Source organism: Balaenoptera physalus, assembly GCF_965194825.1.
Source record: "Balaenoptera physalus genome assembly, chromosome: 2".
Lineage (NCBI taxonomy): Eukaryota > Metazoa > Chordata > Mammalia > Artiodactyla > Balaenopteridae > Balaenoptera > Balaenoptera physalus.
Genome location: NC_138883.1, coordinates 92,346,632 through 92,361,492, shown reverse-complemented (window position 1 = coordinate 92,361,492; position 14,861 = coordinate 92,346,632). Strand labels below are relative to the sequence as shown.

At 33.0% G+C, this 14,861-nt stretch overlaps 1 protein-coding gene across 1 annotated transcript in view; it reads right to left on the bottom strand.

Annotated features, from left to right (window-relative positions):
* The window catches only part of MYEF2 (myelin expression factor 2), a 79,067-nt gene that overhangs the window by 63,813 nt on the left and 393 nt on the right, over window positions 1-14,861 (bottom strand). Inside the window, exons 2-10 of the mRNA XM_082449119.1 lie at window positions 14,277-14,370; window positions 10,668-10,876; window positions 9,387-9,439; window positions 8,153-8,160; window positions 7,955-8,048; window positions 3,743-3,934; window positions 2,911-3,064; window positions 2,322-2,371; window positions 2,139-2,202 (exon numbers count right to left, since the gene is read on the bottom strand). Coding sequence (XP_082305245.1) covers window positions 2,139-2,202; window positions 2,322-2,371; window positions 2,911-3,064; window positions 3,743-3,934; window positions 7,955-8,048; window positions 8,153-8,160; window positions 9,387-9,439; window positions 10,668-10,876; window positions 14,277-14,370 — 918 coding nt within the window. The remainder of the gene's footprint in view (window positions 1-2,138; window positions 2,203-2,321; window positions 2,372-2,910; window positions 3,065-3,742; window positions 3,935-7,954; window positions 8,049-8,152; window positions 8,161-9,386; window positions 9,440-10,667; window positions 10,877-14,276; window positions 14,371-14,861) is intronic.

Here is a 14,861-nt window from a genome sequence, read left to right as displayed (position 1 = left end):
AGATCTTAAAATCAGCTACATGAAGAGCACAGCTAATCTATAAAGAAAGGACAGTTCAACTGATAGCTGACTCGATAGCAACAATAGAAGCCTACGTAGACTGGAATATTTTTAAAGTGTTGAGAGAAAATAAGTGCCTTAAACTATATAACCAGCGAAACTATCTTTGAAGACATTTATAGACAAACCAAAATTAAGAGAATTTACTGACAACAGATACTCATTGAAAGAGCTTTTAAAATACATGCTTCAGGGGGAAAAAATAGTGCCAGGGCCTGTGAAAGCAGATGATAAGTAATAATAATGCCTAATTTGTGGGACTGGAAACAAAGCAATATATAACTAAAACACTGAGCAATAATAGCACATAATTCAGTAGGAAAGTGATTAGAATTAGAGCATTCAAAGGTCATTCTACTATTGAGAATAATTATATTAACTTCAGACATTATATAGACATATTAAAATATCCAGGATAATAACCAAAAGAGAAAGATAGGAGAAAAATAAATACAAAAATTTGTAAAAAAAAAAAAAAAAAAAAAAGAAAAAGAAAACACAAAATAAGATAATGGGAATTAATCCAAATAAATCTACAAATGTGAATAAACAAAACAAAGCTGTTGTATCTACATTACTATTAGACAAATGACTTAAAGGTAGTTACTAAGTATGAAATCACTCTATAATGATAAAATCTTGATTCACTAAGAAAATATATCAGTTCTAAACCTGCATGCACCTACTGAATTAGTCTCAAAATAGTTCAAGTAAAAACAAGAAAAAATATGCAAATTCACCATTATAGCAGGGGATTTTACCATAAACTTATCTCAGTAATTGACGGCACAAGCAGACAAAATTACTAGCAGAGATATGATTTAAATGATTAACAAATTTGATTTAATGGACATATACAGAACAGTATACTGCACACCTGGAGTATTTATTAAAATGTATCATATATTAGGCCACAATGCAAAGTCCAAATTAATTAATTAATTCCAAGGAATCACAGAGACCATCTTCTATGACCATACTGTTAAGTTAGAAATTAGTAAGAAAAAAGGTATACATTTGGAAATTCAAAAATATATGACTTAGGAAGAAATCATAATGGTAATTTAATAAAAATTAAATCACAATAAAGACACTCTATAGCAAAACTTGTATATAGTGGCCAAATTTATAGTCATAACTACTTGTATTAAAAAAGAGGCTGCAAATTAGTGAAGTACATATTCAACTTAAGGAGTTAGGACAAAAATAAGAGACTAAACCCAAAGAAATAGAGAACACGAGATAGTATTTACTGAGTGCTTACATTACGCCAGAACTGTTCTAAGTGCTTTACATATACTATATATTAATTCATGTAATACTCATGCCAACCCCATGAAGTAGGTACTATCAAGCATCTTCATTTTGAACATGGGGTATTGAGACACAGATGTTAAGTACATCATATTGCTGTTTTATAATCCTTTGGAAAACAATTTGATAATACTGATCAATGAGCATACCTGAAAACCTGTAAATCTACATCAAGATATCTATCTTAAGGAAATAACCAAAAACATACCAAAGATTTGTATACAAAAAGAAAGAAAAAGAAAAAACTCTATTGGTGATTAAAGGGAAAATGTTAAAATACCTAAAATATACACAACAGTGAAATAGTTATGGAGCCTCCATATGATAGATTATTAATAGCCAATAAATTTTGGAAAGAATTTTTAACATAGAATAATGCTTTTGTTAAACAAAAAAATAAAAAATTATTTATATGGTAGTTCTCAACTATGTAAAAAAATACACCTAGAAGGAAAGACTGGAAGGAAATGCACAAAAATGTTATAATGGAGGTTACTTATGGGTGGTAAAATCACAACGATTTTTTTCCCCCTCACATATGAGCTTAACAAATTTTTTAGTATATATTGCTTTTATAATCAGAAAAAACTACAAAAAGAAAGAAAAGTGTCACATATAATCAATTATGCCAAACCAGCTCCATAACTCCAAACACCAAACTGTGGACAACTTGGGAAGTAGGCACAAAAATAAAGTTTTGCTTAGCATATAATGAAACTGAAAAAGAACAGTCTGTATTACTTCTAATAATAGCTTTTACTTACGTGGTAATTGTGGTGTTTTACTATCATGTGAACGGTAGTCTTCATGAGGGACAGACTTGTCATCCTAATTGCAAAAAAGTTTATTATATGGTTAATATATAATTAAAAAGATCTGTAACATAGAAGAGAGCAGATAAAACATCTGAAGAGGTTGGAGAGTTGAAGTGATATACAGGAACTCACCATTTTCACATGCATAGGTCTATCAAACAAAAACTGCCCATTGAACATAGCTGTTGGTTCAGTCAAGGAAAGCCAGTTAGGCAACTATGAAATTATACTTGAACACAAACACATTTTTAATAATCATATTTACCATCAGACTATCTCCAATATTTTTAAAAACATCTTTAGTATTTTACTTATTTGTATTAGTCTCTTCCGCATACTCAAAAATCTTCAGTTCTTTGCTTTATAGTTTTATTTTATAAATATCTTTTAATTCAACCACTGCAAAAAGAAAATTAACAAGGCTTCATTTAAAGCAACTGTATTAATGTACAATGAATTACATTACTGTCAACAGCATGTATACAATTAGTTGTGGTAGGAAGAGAAAGTAGAAAAAAGTTCATACCAGGCCTATACAATATGGCTAATTCAAGTTTTAAGAGTGACTTTAGTACTTGGACATAGTAAAGGTTTTATGTGCTGGAGACCAAATTCTAATACACATTTCTAAGCCAGGCAACCTTAAATTCCATAATCCCCACAAAATGGTATCAAACTTCTTCAACCTTATTAAATAATGCTAAAGTGTAAATCAGGATACAAATTGCTTGAACTGCTTCAATTGCTTGTTCAAAAGTGACTGTGCCCATTCCTCTGCTCTTGCCATCTTTGTCTTCTTTAATATCTGCCCGCTTTACAGTTCCAGCTATGCTGAACACTTCCTTTAGCTTCTTCCAACCAACTTTGAAGTCAAGCTTAATATAAAATTATATAAAGTTACATACCTATTAACTCCTCTCCCCACTTATAAATAATACAAATCTTTTCTAAACTCTCAAAAATATAAAGAACTATAATTCTTGTTAAACAGTATATCAATAGTATTCACGTAGAAACATCTTAAACTGTTAAAGAACGGTTAAGCTACATCTACATTGTTCCTTACCCTTAATTTTTTTAATTCCCAAAACTGCTCAATCCTGTTTTGTACATTTGAAACTTTCATATCTATTTTTACTGACAGAAATTCAGATTTTGGAAAGTATGGTTGATATCACTGACTTTCAAAAGCTTAGAACAAATGACAAACCAACTACAACATGCACATTCACAAATATCAAAGCTAAAGAAAGAAATCCATTTACCAATATGAACAAAAATCACATATAATGTAAGTACATAATTTCAAGAACTGCTTAAGTGTTTATAAATTCCACAGTTCTGTTTTAAAAAATCCTAAATACTTGTATTTACACTCTGACCTTATATTTATGGACTTAAATTGGGTTTGAGTTTACAATAATTACTGTTTTGCTTAGTTAAAAACAAGCAAAATGTTCTATAAACCTATGACCCATTCATCTAATTAAATAATCTCATGATTAGAACTAAGTATCTGAATGGCAAATTTTTAGAGTAAAGCTTAAACTTACATTAGCAACAAAAATTGTGGAACCAAGTCTACCAGCCTGCAAATTACTGATAACCTCAGGAGGAATGTTTGGATTATTGAGAATGGAAGGTGGTAAATTCATCAATCCCGATCCCATGTCGGGTACATGTCCTCCTGGAAATGATCCTCCTGTTCGTTGCAATGCCCTACGAGCATTTTCTCCATCAGGATCCTATAACATACAGTGAATGTTAAATGCCACTAGATACATCAGTAAGTCTATATCACTAAAATAACAACTTCAAATTCTACAGCAGCTATCCCAACTGGCTCAAATTAGTGGCCCTCTTGAAGAGTGAGCTTTTTTCTCATCCAGAGAATTCAGTCCCATAAAAACCTGTGGATAGACAAAAGATTTCAGTCTCCAGGGATGTCAATTAAATACCTCTTTCCAATCACTAAAGTCACTTAAGAACTTGAAATTAGTTTAATTTTGTCCTCATACAGGTATACAAGTATATGGCACACACACATAAATCCACATAACTCAAAGAGGAACAAAATACTTACTGTGACTCTTATTCTCACCACTATATGCCCAATGTAATGCCAAATTCATACTAACTCAAAGTTTTCAACAGCAGAACAGCCTGTTATAAAACCCAGGAATACTGGGGTAGAGGGGAACTGTTATAATGTGTAAATTTCATTCCCAAACAAAATACAATTATCCACTTTCCAAACTCTTTCCATCCTCAACAATGATTATGATCTGAGACGGAGGGAGAAGGGAGATAAACGTATGAAGAATGGTACTAAACACTGTTTGGTTTTTGTTTTTGTTTTCTTTAGTTCATTGACTTTTAAGAGAAATATGCTGCCTTTAAACAAAGCAAAAAAGGCAAGCTTAAACATACTTCTCACTCATCTCAGTAAGTAGAGTACAAAAAGAAAACAAAAACCACATAAACACACAGATAGACCATCACCTGCAATACCAAATGATTATGATATATGTAACCATCAACTCTACTCTGCAGGCCTCCATCTGGGAATACTAATAAAAAGAAAGTTGGATGACTTTAATAAATTTTCTAGGAAGGCTGGGAAATAGACGGTGAAGTGAATGTAAGAGTAAAGGTATTCTGGCATCCAATGTATTCCATCACCATGAAGAAATAAAAAGAAATACAAAAGCAAAGAAATTAACGTTTTGAAGAATGCTATAAAACTCTTTAAGTTAATAAATAAATGCTTCAGGTCTAAGGTTTCAAAATCTTGCACAAATACAGACTTAGAATAGTGGTTACCTATGGGTAAGGAGGAAGATATAGCAGGGAAGATGCTTCATGAACCATTAAGATAGATTGTTTGTCCTTCACATCTTAACATTAATAAAACATATTGTTATATTTTGATTTTTTTAGGTATGACATATATATAAACATATATACACACAAAAATATAAACACACATATATCATAAAACATATATAAAATACAAATTATGTAAAACCACCTACTATATAGCATGATTTTTATTCCTCTTTTCTCCTTAGATGTCAGCCTGCCAGTCATTGCCTGCTATTGCTATGAGAGGGCCTATAATAAGTTTACAACTGCTATTAAACCTCACTTAATTAAATTTAAAAATGCAATTCTAATATCTGTTAATGAACATTGGAAATATACTTATCCCTAGACTCGAACTAGTATTTCTCAGCACTGACCCCAGCCACCCATGTGGAAATCAGATAATTCCAAGACAGGGACCTTTAGAGATATTAATCCGAAAAAGTTAACTGAATAAAGAACACCTCATCATTTAGCCAGGCCAAACTCAACCATTTCTCTCTTTAGGAAGTAAAAAATGGGAGTATCCTATATCAACTTGGATCACATAACTCTACTATAGGGTCTCTGAAATATTACTGAGGATCTACAATGTGCTAAAACTTAAAAGAACACAAACAATATGGGCTTGGCCTTTAGCATCCAATAAACTTTTTTTCCAGTTTAAAAAAAAAAAAAGACACAGAATTTAAAATACTTGTCTTTTTTTTTTTTTTGGCCACACTGTGCGCCTCATGGGATCTTAGTTCCCCGACTAGGAACTGAACCCCTGCCCTTGGCAGTGAGACCACAGAGTCCTAACCACTGGACCGCCAAGGAATTCCATATAACACTGGTCATTTGAAGAGGAATAGGAAACATCATAAAAAAGCAAGTCATAATCCTCAAAATAATAATTTCCCAAATGGTGGCTGTTCTACAAATGTCACCTTTTGGGAAATTATTAGGGTATCAGCATATTTCTGGAAAACTGGTCCTGGCTTACGCATAAAAATTACCAAATAAATGGCTGGCACAGATTACAACAGTCTAAACTTTCTCTACCGATTTTCTACATCTCAGTCAAAATATTAAAAAAAAAAAAAAAAAAAAAAAGGAAAGAATAAGCCCCTAGGCTCAAATAGAATTAGAGAAATTCAGAAGCTGACTCCAATAAAGGGACATGGGATACCTGTATTTGTTGGCAGCATGGCCTTTAATTTTAAGCTATTATCACCTCATATCCAGGAACAAGAGACCAAGGACCAGTAACACTCCCACCTTGGGCAGGAATAACAACAATCAAAATTATTATTACAGGGACTTCCCTGGTGGCGCAGTGGTTAAGAATCCGCCTGCTAATGCAGGGGACACGGGTTTGAGCCCTGGTCCAGGAAGATCCCACATGCCGCGGAGCAACTAAGCCAGTGCGCCACAACTACTGAGCCTGCGCGCTAGAGCCCGCGAGCCACAACTACTGAGCCCAAGTGCCACAACAACTGAAGCCAGTGCACCTAGAGCCTGTGCTCCGCAACAAGAGAAGCCTCTGCAATAAGAAGTCCGTGCACTGCAATGAAGAGAACCCCCCCGCTAGCCGCAACTAGAGAAAGCCCATGCAAAGCAACAAAAACCCAATGCAGCCAAAATAAATAAATAAAATTTTTTTTAAAGTTAAAAAAAATTATTATTACAGCTAACATTTATTATGTAGTTACAATATTTTCAGCACTGTGCTAAGTGCTTTATATAATAGAATTATAACAAATATGTAACACTTATTGTTTTACATATATTAACTCTTTGAGTCCTCATAACACTATCAGATAGATTCTAGTATCATACCCATTTTAGTGATAAGAAAACAGAGAGGTTAAGTAATTTGCCCTGGGTCAGATTCTCTGATGCCAGAGCCTGAGTTTTTTTAATCCTCATAAATGTATCTCATTCAATCCTCATAAAAACCCTAACTAGGTAAGTATTATCTGTATACTATTATAATGACTAAGGTTTAGAGAATAACTCAACTAAGTCACACAGCTAGAAAGTGGTAGAGCTGGGACTCAAACCAATACCATACTAAATTAAATTGTGACTGACAGTACTGCTCTACAATGATTTGTACCCATGTTGGTGGAAACTCTTCAGGGTCCCAAAGTTACATCCTCTATCATTTTTTACTATAGACTTTAGCAAGGATATATACATACGTGGTCTGTGATCAACTATTCAGATAAGATCAACAATATGAACTAAAGAAAGACATGACAATGACTTCTATTCAAGCTAATCATTTCCAAGGTAAATTACACCTAACTGTAAACAGTTTTTCATGTATCTTCTGATCATTCTTTTGTCAACATATTTATACACTGTTTCATACAACGGGAACATCTCCACTTTAGGGGTTTCCAAGTTCCAGTTATAAATTTCACTAACCGATTTATAACTTTTCTTAAATTTTAATCTGGCATAGTTTCAGGTTAATTTTATTAAAAGTGAATATCAATTTTATTCAAATCCATAAGGAATTTGCATTATTAAGCAAACTTTAATTATCAACTAGAATATCTACAATATTTCTTAAATCTAAAACAGTCTAAAAACTGAAAATGTTTATACCAAGTAAAGTCAGCACCTTAAGTTTGTCATCTTTACATTTCTGTGTCCTGTAATTTTTTTAAATCATATACCCCTGCTTATAATAACTTGGAACAAATCATATACATAGGATACTGCTTAAGGGCAAATAGGAAATCATGTACAAGCAAAACTATCATCAATTGTATAATGCTTTAATAAGCATCTACCCTTTAAAAAAAAAAATGCTGTAATCAGATAAATAACCTTACTAGATGACAATCCAAACAAGACATGTCCTGACATTCAAATGTTTAAATTATTCCAAATATAAGAAATCTTACCTCTTTGATATTCAAGGGTCTTCCGCTAAGATCATATTTGTTCATAGTTTCTAGTGCTTTCTTGACAAATTCTTCATCTTTGAATTCAACCACACTTAATGGGGAAAAAATTTATAGGAAATGTTTATGTACTAAGATTTTTTTTCCAATCATAAGTTTAAATTTGACTTAAGATACTTAAAAAAAGAAAATTCTTACCCACAACCCTATATCCAGGTAGATTTGTCAATATATGCAAAAGAAAAAAAGTTCTGGATCAGTAGACGAAGTTAATGGCAGATGCTAACACTTAAATCATTAAAAATCAATAATACAATCATTCTTTGTCTTTTAGACCTCCAGAACCTAACAGGCACGTGACCACAAATTTTCTGTAAATTTTTAGATCTATCTATTTAAGATTGTAGAATCTAGCATCTAACAAGCTTGGAGCACATTTTTACTTTTAGATGACTCTTCTTTAAAACTAAAGTAATGTCATCCCACAAATTCAATCAAAAGTAACTCAAGGAAGTAACTGAAGGCTCTCAAATACCTATCTTTACATTGTTACAAATATTTTTGAAAGATATATGGTACACAAATAGTTTTTGATGTAAATTTTTCAATTTTTATTAAAATCAAAATAGGAAGTATTAATCTAATGTTAAACAAAGTTCTCAAAACTGGCTGCACACAATTTAATAGCATCCAGTTGTAAGTATATATAAAAAAAAAACTATGCTAAAGAAACAAATTAGTAGAATCATTTTTTAAATAATTCCTTGTCAATATTACTGTTCAAAGTGCCATTTGAATGTGATGACAAAGTTTTTATTTCTCATGCACCCAACTGGTTTTTGCTAGTATAATTAAACATTGTTAAAAAGCTTTCCATTATATTCTTCAATATATTGCTTTCTTGCTAAAAATCAAAATCTACTATCAACCAGTTCCTTCTATGTCAATTTAATCATCAATGTTATTCATAACAATTGGTCAGAGCACTGCCTTTTATGTAGTCCTGCAGGCTACCAAATGAGGCTCTTCAGTGCAAGTTTCAAACGTACATTCTGAATTAACACCTTTAAGCTATAGGCCTCTCATAGAACTCTTAGGAAATATTATCAATTCAGTGATTTTTAAAATATCCTTAAAGACATCAAAACACAACAAAAAAAATCCTATATTAAAATCTATTGGCTAAGAAGCATTACCTTAGAGCATTAGAAAAGTGAATGCCCTTTATGAGCATTTACAAAACCCATCCCTTCAAGGCAGCTAGTTTGGTTTGTATAAGTGTCAGACTTGCTAGTATAAAGCCTCAAATCTTTCATAATAAAGTAAAACAAAATGAAACTTAAGTTTCCAAAAACTGGTACAAGTATTATACAAAAAGTAAACTGCTGAGGAACTTTTAAACCTCAAGCAGATTATTGCCCACAGCACTTACCCTTGATTTTCCTTCCGCATCCTTAAAGAGCTCCACGTATGTAACCTCACCAACTACATAAGACATACAAAAGGAAGATACCAAGAAACAATACATTTAAACACCAATATCTTGCTTTACTGCACACCTGTGCACAACTCTACAGAAAAGCACCTATTATTCACCAACAATCAAAACCAGACCAACATACCTCCTGTCAATGGCTATGTAAATTTAACTAATTTTCAGAAATGTACATCATCCACATTCTCTAAAAAAGCTAACAACCATATTAACCTAATTCATGCTACAGATCATATTTTGGCCAGCATGATATAGTTGGTGAACAAATGCACATGTACATACAAATGGTCCCTTAGCCTATCATATTAAAAACATCAACATTAGCACTTTTCAAATAACTTTGGTCGCCTACACACAACAGCTGTTTTAAGGTGACTTTCTACCTGAATGTCTTCAATCTTGTTTGCCGTCAGTAAACTAAATTTACAAGTCATGCTTCACAGCAAGCCACACACTTTCTAAATAAAGTCAATGAATAAAACCAATCAAATAGTTGTCACCTTACAACAGATACACCAATGCAAATTTTTTTTTATTTATTAGAAGAGATCAGCCTCAAAACCAAGTACATAGTTTGCAGGACTGTTGAAACTCAATTTTTCAAGAGATAACAAAACTAACTTTTACAAGATCAAGTATTAAAAATATTTTTCCCCAAAATCAACCATGTATATAAAATGAAAGTTTTCAGGTTATTCTGAAAACAAAACTGCAACAGCAGTAACGCAATTTTAATATAGAACTGCAGAGACAGCATCATGGCATTCATGACAATGCAAACAAAATGAATTCCACAGCCAGATTCCAGACTCCACCAAGATAATAACAAAACAGCTTTTGGAAAAAAAAATAATCAGACCTTATTATTCATACTTTAACACGCTAAATGTATTGCTTACCTAATGCAATAGGCCTTTAAAAATCTATAAAAACTTCAACTAGACAAAGCAATCACTTTAACAAAATTCTTGGTGGCATGCATATGCTGGCTCGCTACTACCCCACTAAAATGGCAAAAAAAAAAAAAAAACTTCATTTATCCATACTACCTTGTAATGAAATTGTGTCAAGTGAAAGAAGAGGTAAAGATTAATTTATGTGTAAAAAAAATCAATTTTTTGAGTCTGTGTGGCTAAGAGGAATAAAAAAAAGTTTGCTTAGCTCCCTCCTCATTCTATATGAAAATAATCCAACAATGGGTTTATCAAAAATAGTTACCTTTTTCTCTCATTAGATCTTTAATGGCTTGCCATTTCATGTCATATGGGATGTTGCTAATAAAAACTCTGTTACGATTTGGACCCTTCTTTTCTCCAGTGCCTGAATTCTTGTCTTTTGAATAAGGATGAAATCTGTTGGCTTTCTTATTTCCTGTAGATTTTTCTTTTAATTCAGATTTCTCTTCTTTGACTGATTCATCATTCTCCCTGTGAATTAAAAATAAAACAAAAAACAGAACAACAAAAAGAAAACCTCAGCGGGGCTTCCATAATGTAAGTCTACGTTAAATAAATATTTCATGTTTATCACTTCACTTCACAAAATTCTCCCCTAAGTTAGACCTCAGCAAAGCAGCTGGAGACTCAGCTTACTGGCTTTGAAATTACCCAATGTCTTTTCAAAGCAATGATTTGGGCATATTACCAAAGCTCTCATTTAACAACCCTCCTTTTTTTCTGTATTAAACAGCTGCAGCATTCAAACAAACCCAGTTTTTCCCATCATACTACTTAATAAACGTTGTTAGAACCTAACAAGAGGGTAAAATGGGTGATTTTATTCCTAGAGTATATTAAAACTTCCACCTTTAATGGAGAATTAACTTTCTGGGCCTCATTCAGAACTCTACAAAAATTAATTTACAAAATGACACCCAGAAAAAGTTTCTCTCTTAAAGGTTAATGGTTTCCTCCCAGAACTTTCCTCTTCCATCGCTTTAAGAACACAATTAAAACATAATTTTATCTATATACTCCCATATGACTCTCATAATTTTTGTCTCTTCCCAATTTGGTCAACATAGAAAAATGATAAGGTATCCTATTTTCATGCCCAATATTTTCTGTGTTTTAACCTATAAAACTAGGATAGCGTACTTCATAGAATCATGCCATTTTTATTAGTAGTATCACCTAAAATGGTGGGATGGGATGGAGAAGGGAAGCAGTACTTAAATGCAACATGAACCAGAATTTTATAAATCTACTTTTCAATGAGGTCCTAACTGGAAAAATATTTAACTTGTAAGACTGCAATCACATTACAACTATATGATGCTATCCACCAAGCACCTGTAACATGTTAAGTATACACTTAAAGCAAACCCTAAAGATAAAAATCTGGAGATACATTTTAAAAATGCAATTTACTTTTCAAAAGTAATTTTTTTTTTCTTTTTTTACAGAAGAAACAATAGATTTCTTTTAAGTCACTAATTACCCTAGTGAATTTAAAACTAATTAAAACTTCGATTTTAAAGCAATTTTTCACAAACATATATTAAGAAAAATCTCTGGGAATGACATCCAGGAATCTGAATCTTTTAAAGCTTTCTGGATTATTCTGACAACCAATCAGGCTTCATAATCCAGGCTCTATATTATCTTCTAAGCCAAGTGACTGTGGGAATCTATACACTGCAGTGCTCCACACACACCTCTTACTGTAGTCATTTGTTCCACAATATAGTGAAGTTTTCAGACACTGTTCTTCTGAGCAGGTAACAACGCAGCCATAAATATAGTATGTGAAACTCTATGAGAACAGAAACTATCTGCATTGGTGTCAGCGAAATCTAGCGTGGTAACATGTGCTCGATAAATATTAATTTTTGAATGAATAGTCAATTAAGAACCCACAGATGATGCTACTGTCTGCCAGAAAAACTGCTAAAATCAAGGAAGACACATTAGGGCCAAACATGCTTTGCTACCTCTTCAGACCTTGACAGGGACACCTTCACTATCAAACATCTTCCCTCATCAGAAACAGCATGCCTGGAAGTGGTCTTCTCAACTGTCCAACTCTAGCAAGTACCGACCTGTCTGAACAGAGTGGCACTCCTATAAATGGCAGCAAGCAGTCAAAAAGCCACAGAGCACTTTTCTCTGGTTTCTGAGTACAGTAGATACAAGAACAAACCCTTCTTTTTAATCCCCCAAAGAACCTATTTACATAATAGGCTGAATTCAATGAAGGTTTTTAAAAATAAACTAAGTCTCTGTTCAGGTGAGCAGACATCTATACAGTCCCTATCCAAATACACCTTCCCCTGCCTATTTTATTCCTAGATAAAACCAACCGTGAAAACTGCACAAAGTTCTGAATCACTCGCTATGTTCTTTTATTCTTACATGGATGTTGTAAGCTTACAACAATCTGACAATTCCATTAAGAAGCGGTAAAGTTATCATATAGGATATGTTCTTTATTACTCAAGGGATGACCAGAGGGAGAGATTTCTTCAAGTTTTCCCCAATTAGTGGCATCTTAAAGATACTGCTAAACTGCTCATCTACAATGCATAAATTAAGATTACTATGGAAGATAGATCAGTTTAGTTGCTAGAGGTGTAGTGTGATTATTAAGAAAGTGAACTATAATTACTCAATTTCTGAACTCATTTCTAAGTCATAAATACACTATGGGAAAGACAGTAAAGATAGATGTGAAAACTCATAGGAAAATGATACTACATAATATCAAAATATTGGCACTATATCCAGAATTCCATGTAATAATTCCGGAACTATTCATCTAAGCAATCTCCCTTGTAATGTACTTGAAATAAAGACTGTGATGATTCTAAGTCACAAAAACATTATCTACTCTTAAGACTAAATTATGTCTACCCGAATTAACATCAATCTCTGAAAAATCAGTATCCAACATCAAATGAGGACACACAGTTTCAATATGTGACTTAAAAAGCATAATGCTATGAGATCCAAAATCAAGCCCGGTTCCATTCTTTACTCCTAATATAATAAAAAATACTACTCTACTTCAAACACTACACCTTGCTCCAATACTTAATATTTTATACAACCACCGTAATGTAACTCTGAATCTCCATATGCTCCAAGGTGTTACTGAGTCACACATGAATAATAAAGAGTTATAACAATACTGCTATTTTTCTTCCCATTCACTTAAGAAAAGGAGAGCTAGTATACCATTTTGGCATAAAGAAAAAGACTAGACCTAGGGAAACATCTTTAATTTCTTGTCAAAAGATGTGAACATGACAAATAAATCCTCTGTACATGAGTTTCATGATCATATAAGTTCACTTCTGCATTTCTTAAATGTTTACTGCGCCTTTTTAAATATAAGGACTTGGGAAATACAAACAGGAGTAAGACAAAGCTGTCTCTGACATAGCTGCCTCCATCCTTAATTACTATGAATTAACCTCAGTAAAAATCATTTCAGTCTTGATGACAAACAGCACTCTGTCCACTTCTAAGCAACATATATTTTAAGGCAATATTTGGTAATTTTTAATCACCTCTATGAATTCTTATCATTAAAAAATATATGGTGAATCAACTCAAGGTTTATGTGTTGGGTTGTAAACTACTCCAGTTCGTGCCCAGGGTCAAAAAAAAAAAAAGGCTGTTAGATTGATGCAGGTAAATGTCCCTAGTTATTCAGTGTGAGTGACCCATGATAGACCATTATATGTTCTTAAGGAATAAGCAGTACAAGAAATCCCTGATAGTAAATTGGCTTCTTTACTCAACTGGGAGAAGAGGAAGGGAGAGAGATGAATTATAAGAATTTGAAAAGAATCTGCATTTGTATTTACTGGTAACATTGCTTCACCTTATATTTTCCTCTTCCTCAATCAGAAGTGAAAGGGATTCTTTTCCCACCTCTGTCCTCTTCTGTCTAGCTAAACCCCAGTGAGACTTTAAAAGGGATTAGAGCCTTTTAGATCTAATGGAGGTTTAGATACCAGCTTTATCTGTACCAAGACTATTACACTAATCATACCCAAATATAGCACAGCTTCTCTCCATAATTCAAGGCTGTACTTTTTGTTCAGGAGGTGGCAGGCCCATATTTAGGTATAAACAAAATGCTTTTATCATTCTACTAGTTTTCATTCGTATTTATGATGCCAAATCCCTGAAAGCCCACATTTTGGCAGGCAGGGTAGAAAGTGCTTCATTCACTTTCTGGGTCTTCAGTTACTAAGTGCACCAGGTTCCACCTCTGTTTTGCCTAGAAGATACTGCCTATCCTATTCAAATCCAGTTGAGAGCAAGAGTACATAACAGCTGGGAGACCTACCTTATCTTATCTGCAGTCAACCCTTAAACAGACTGGTCCAGGTCTGTTCTTACACAGGTTCTTACACAAAAGAAAAGTAAGAACATTTACCTTTCCTATTTTTGTGCGAGCATT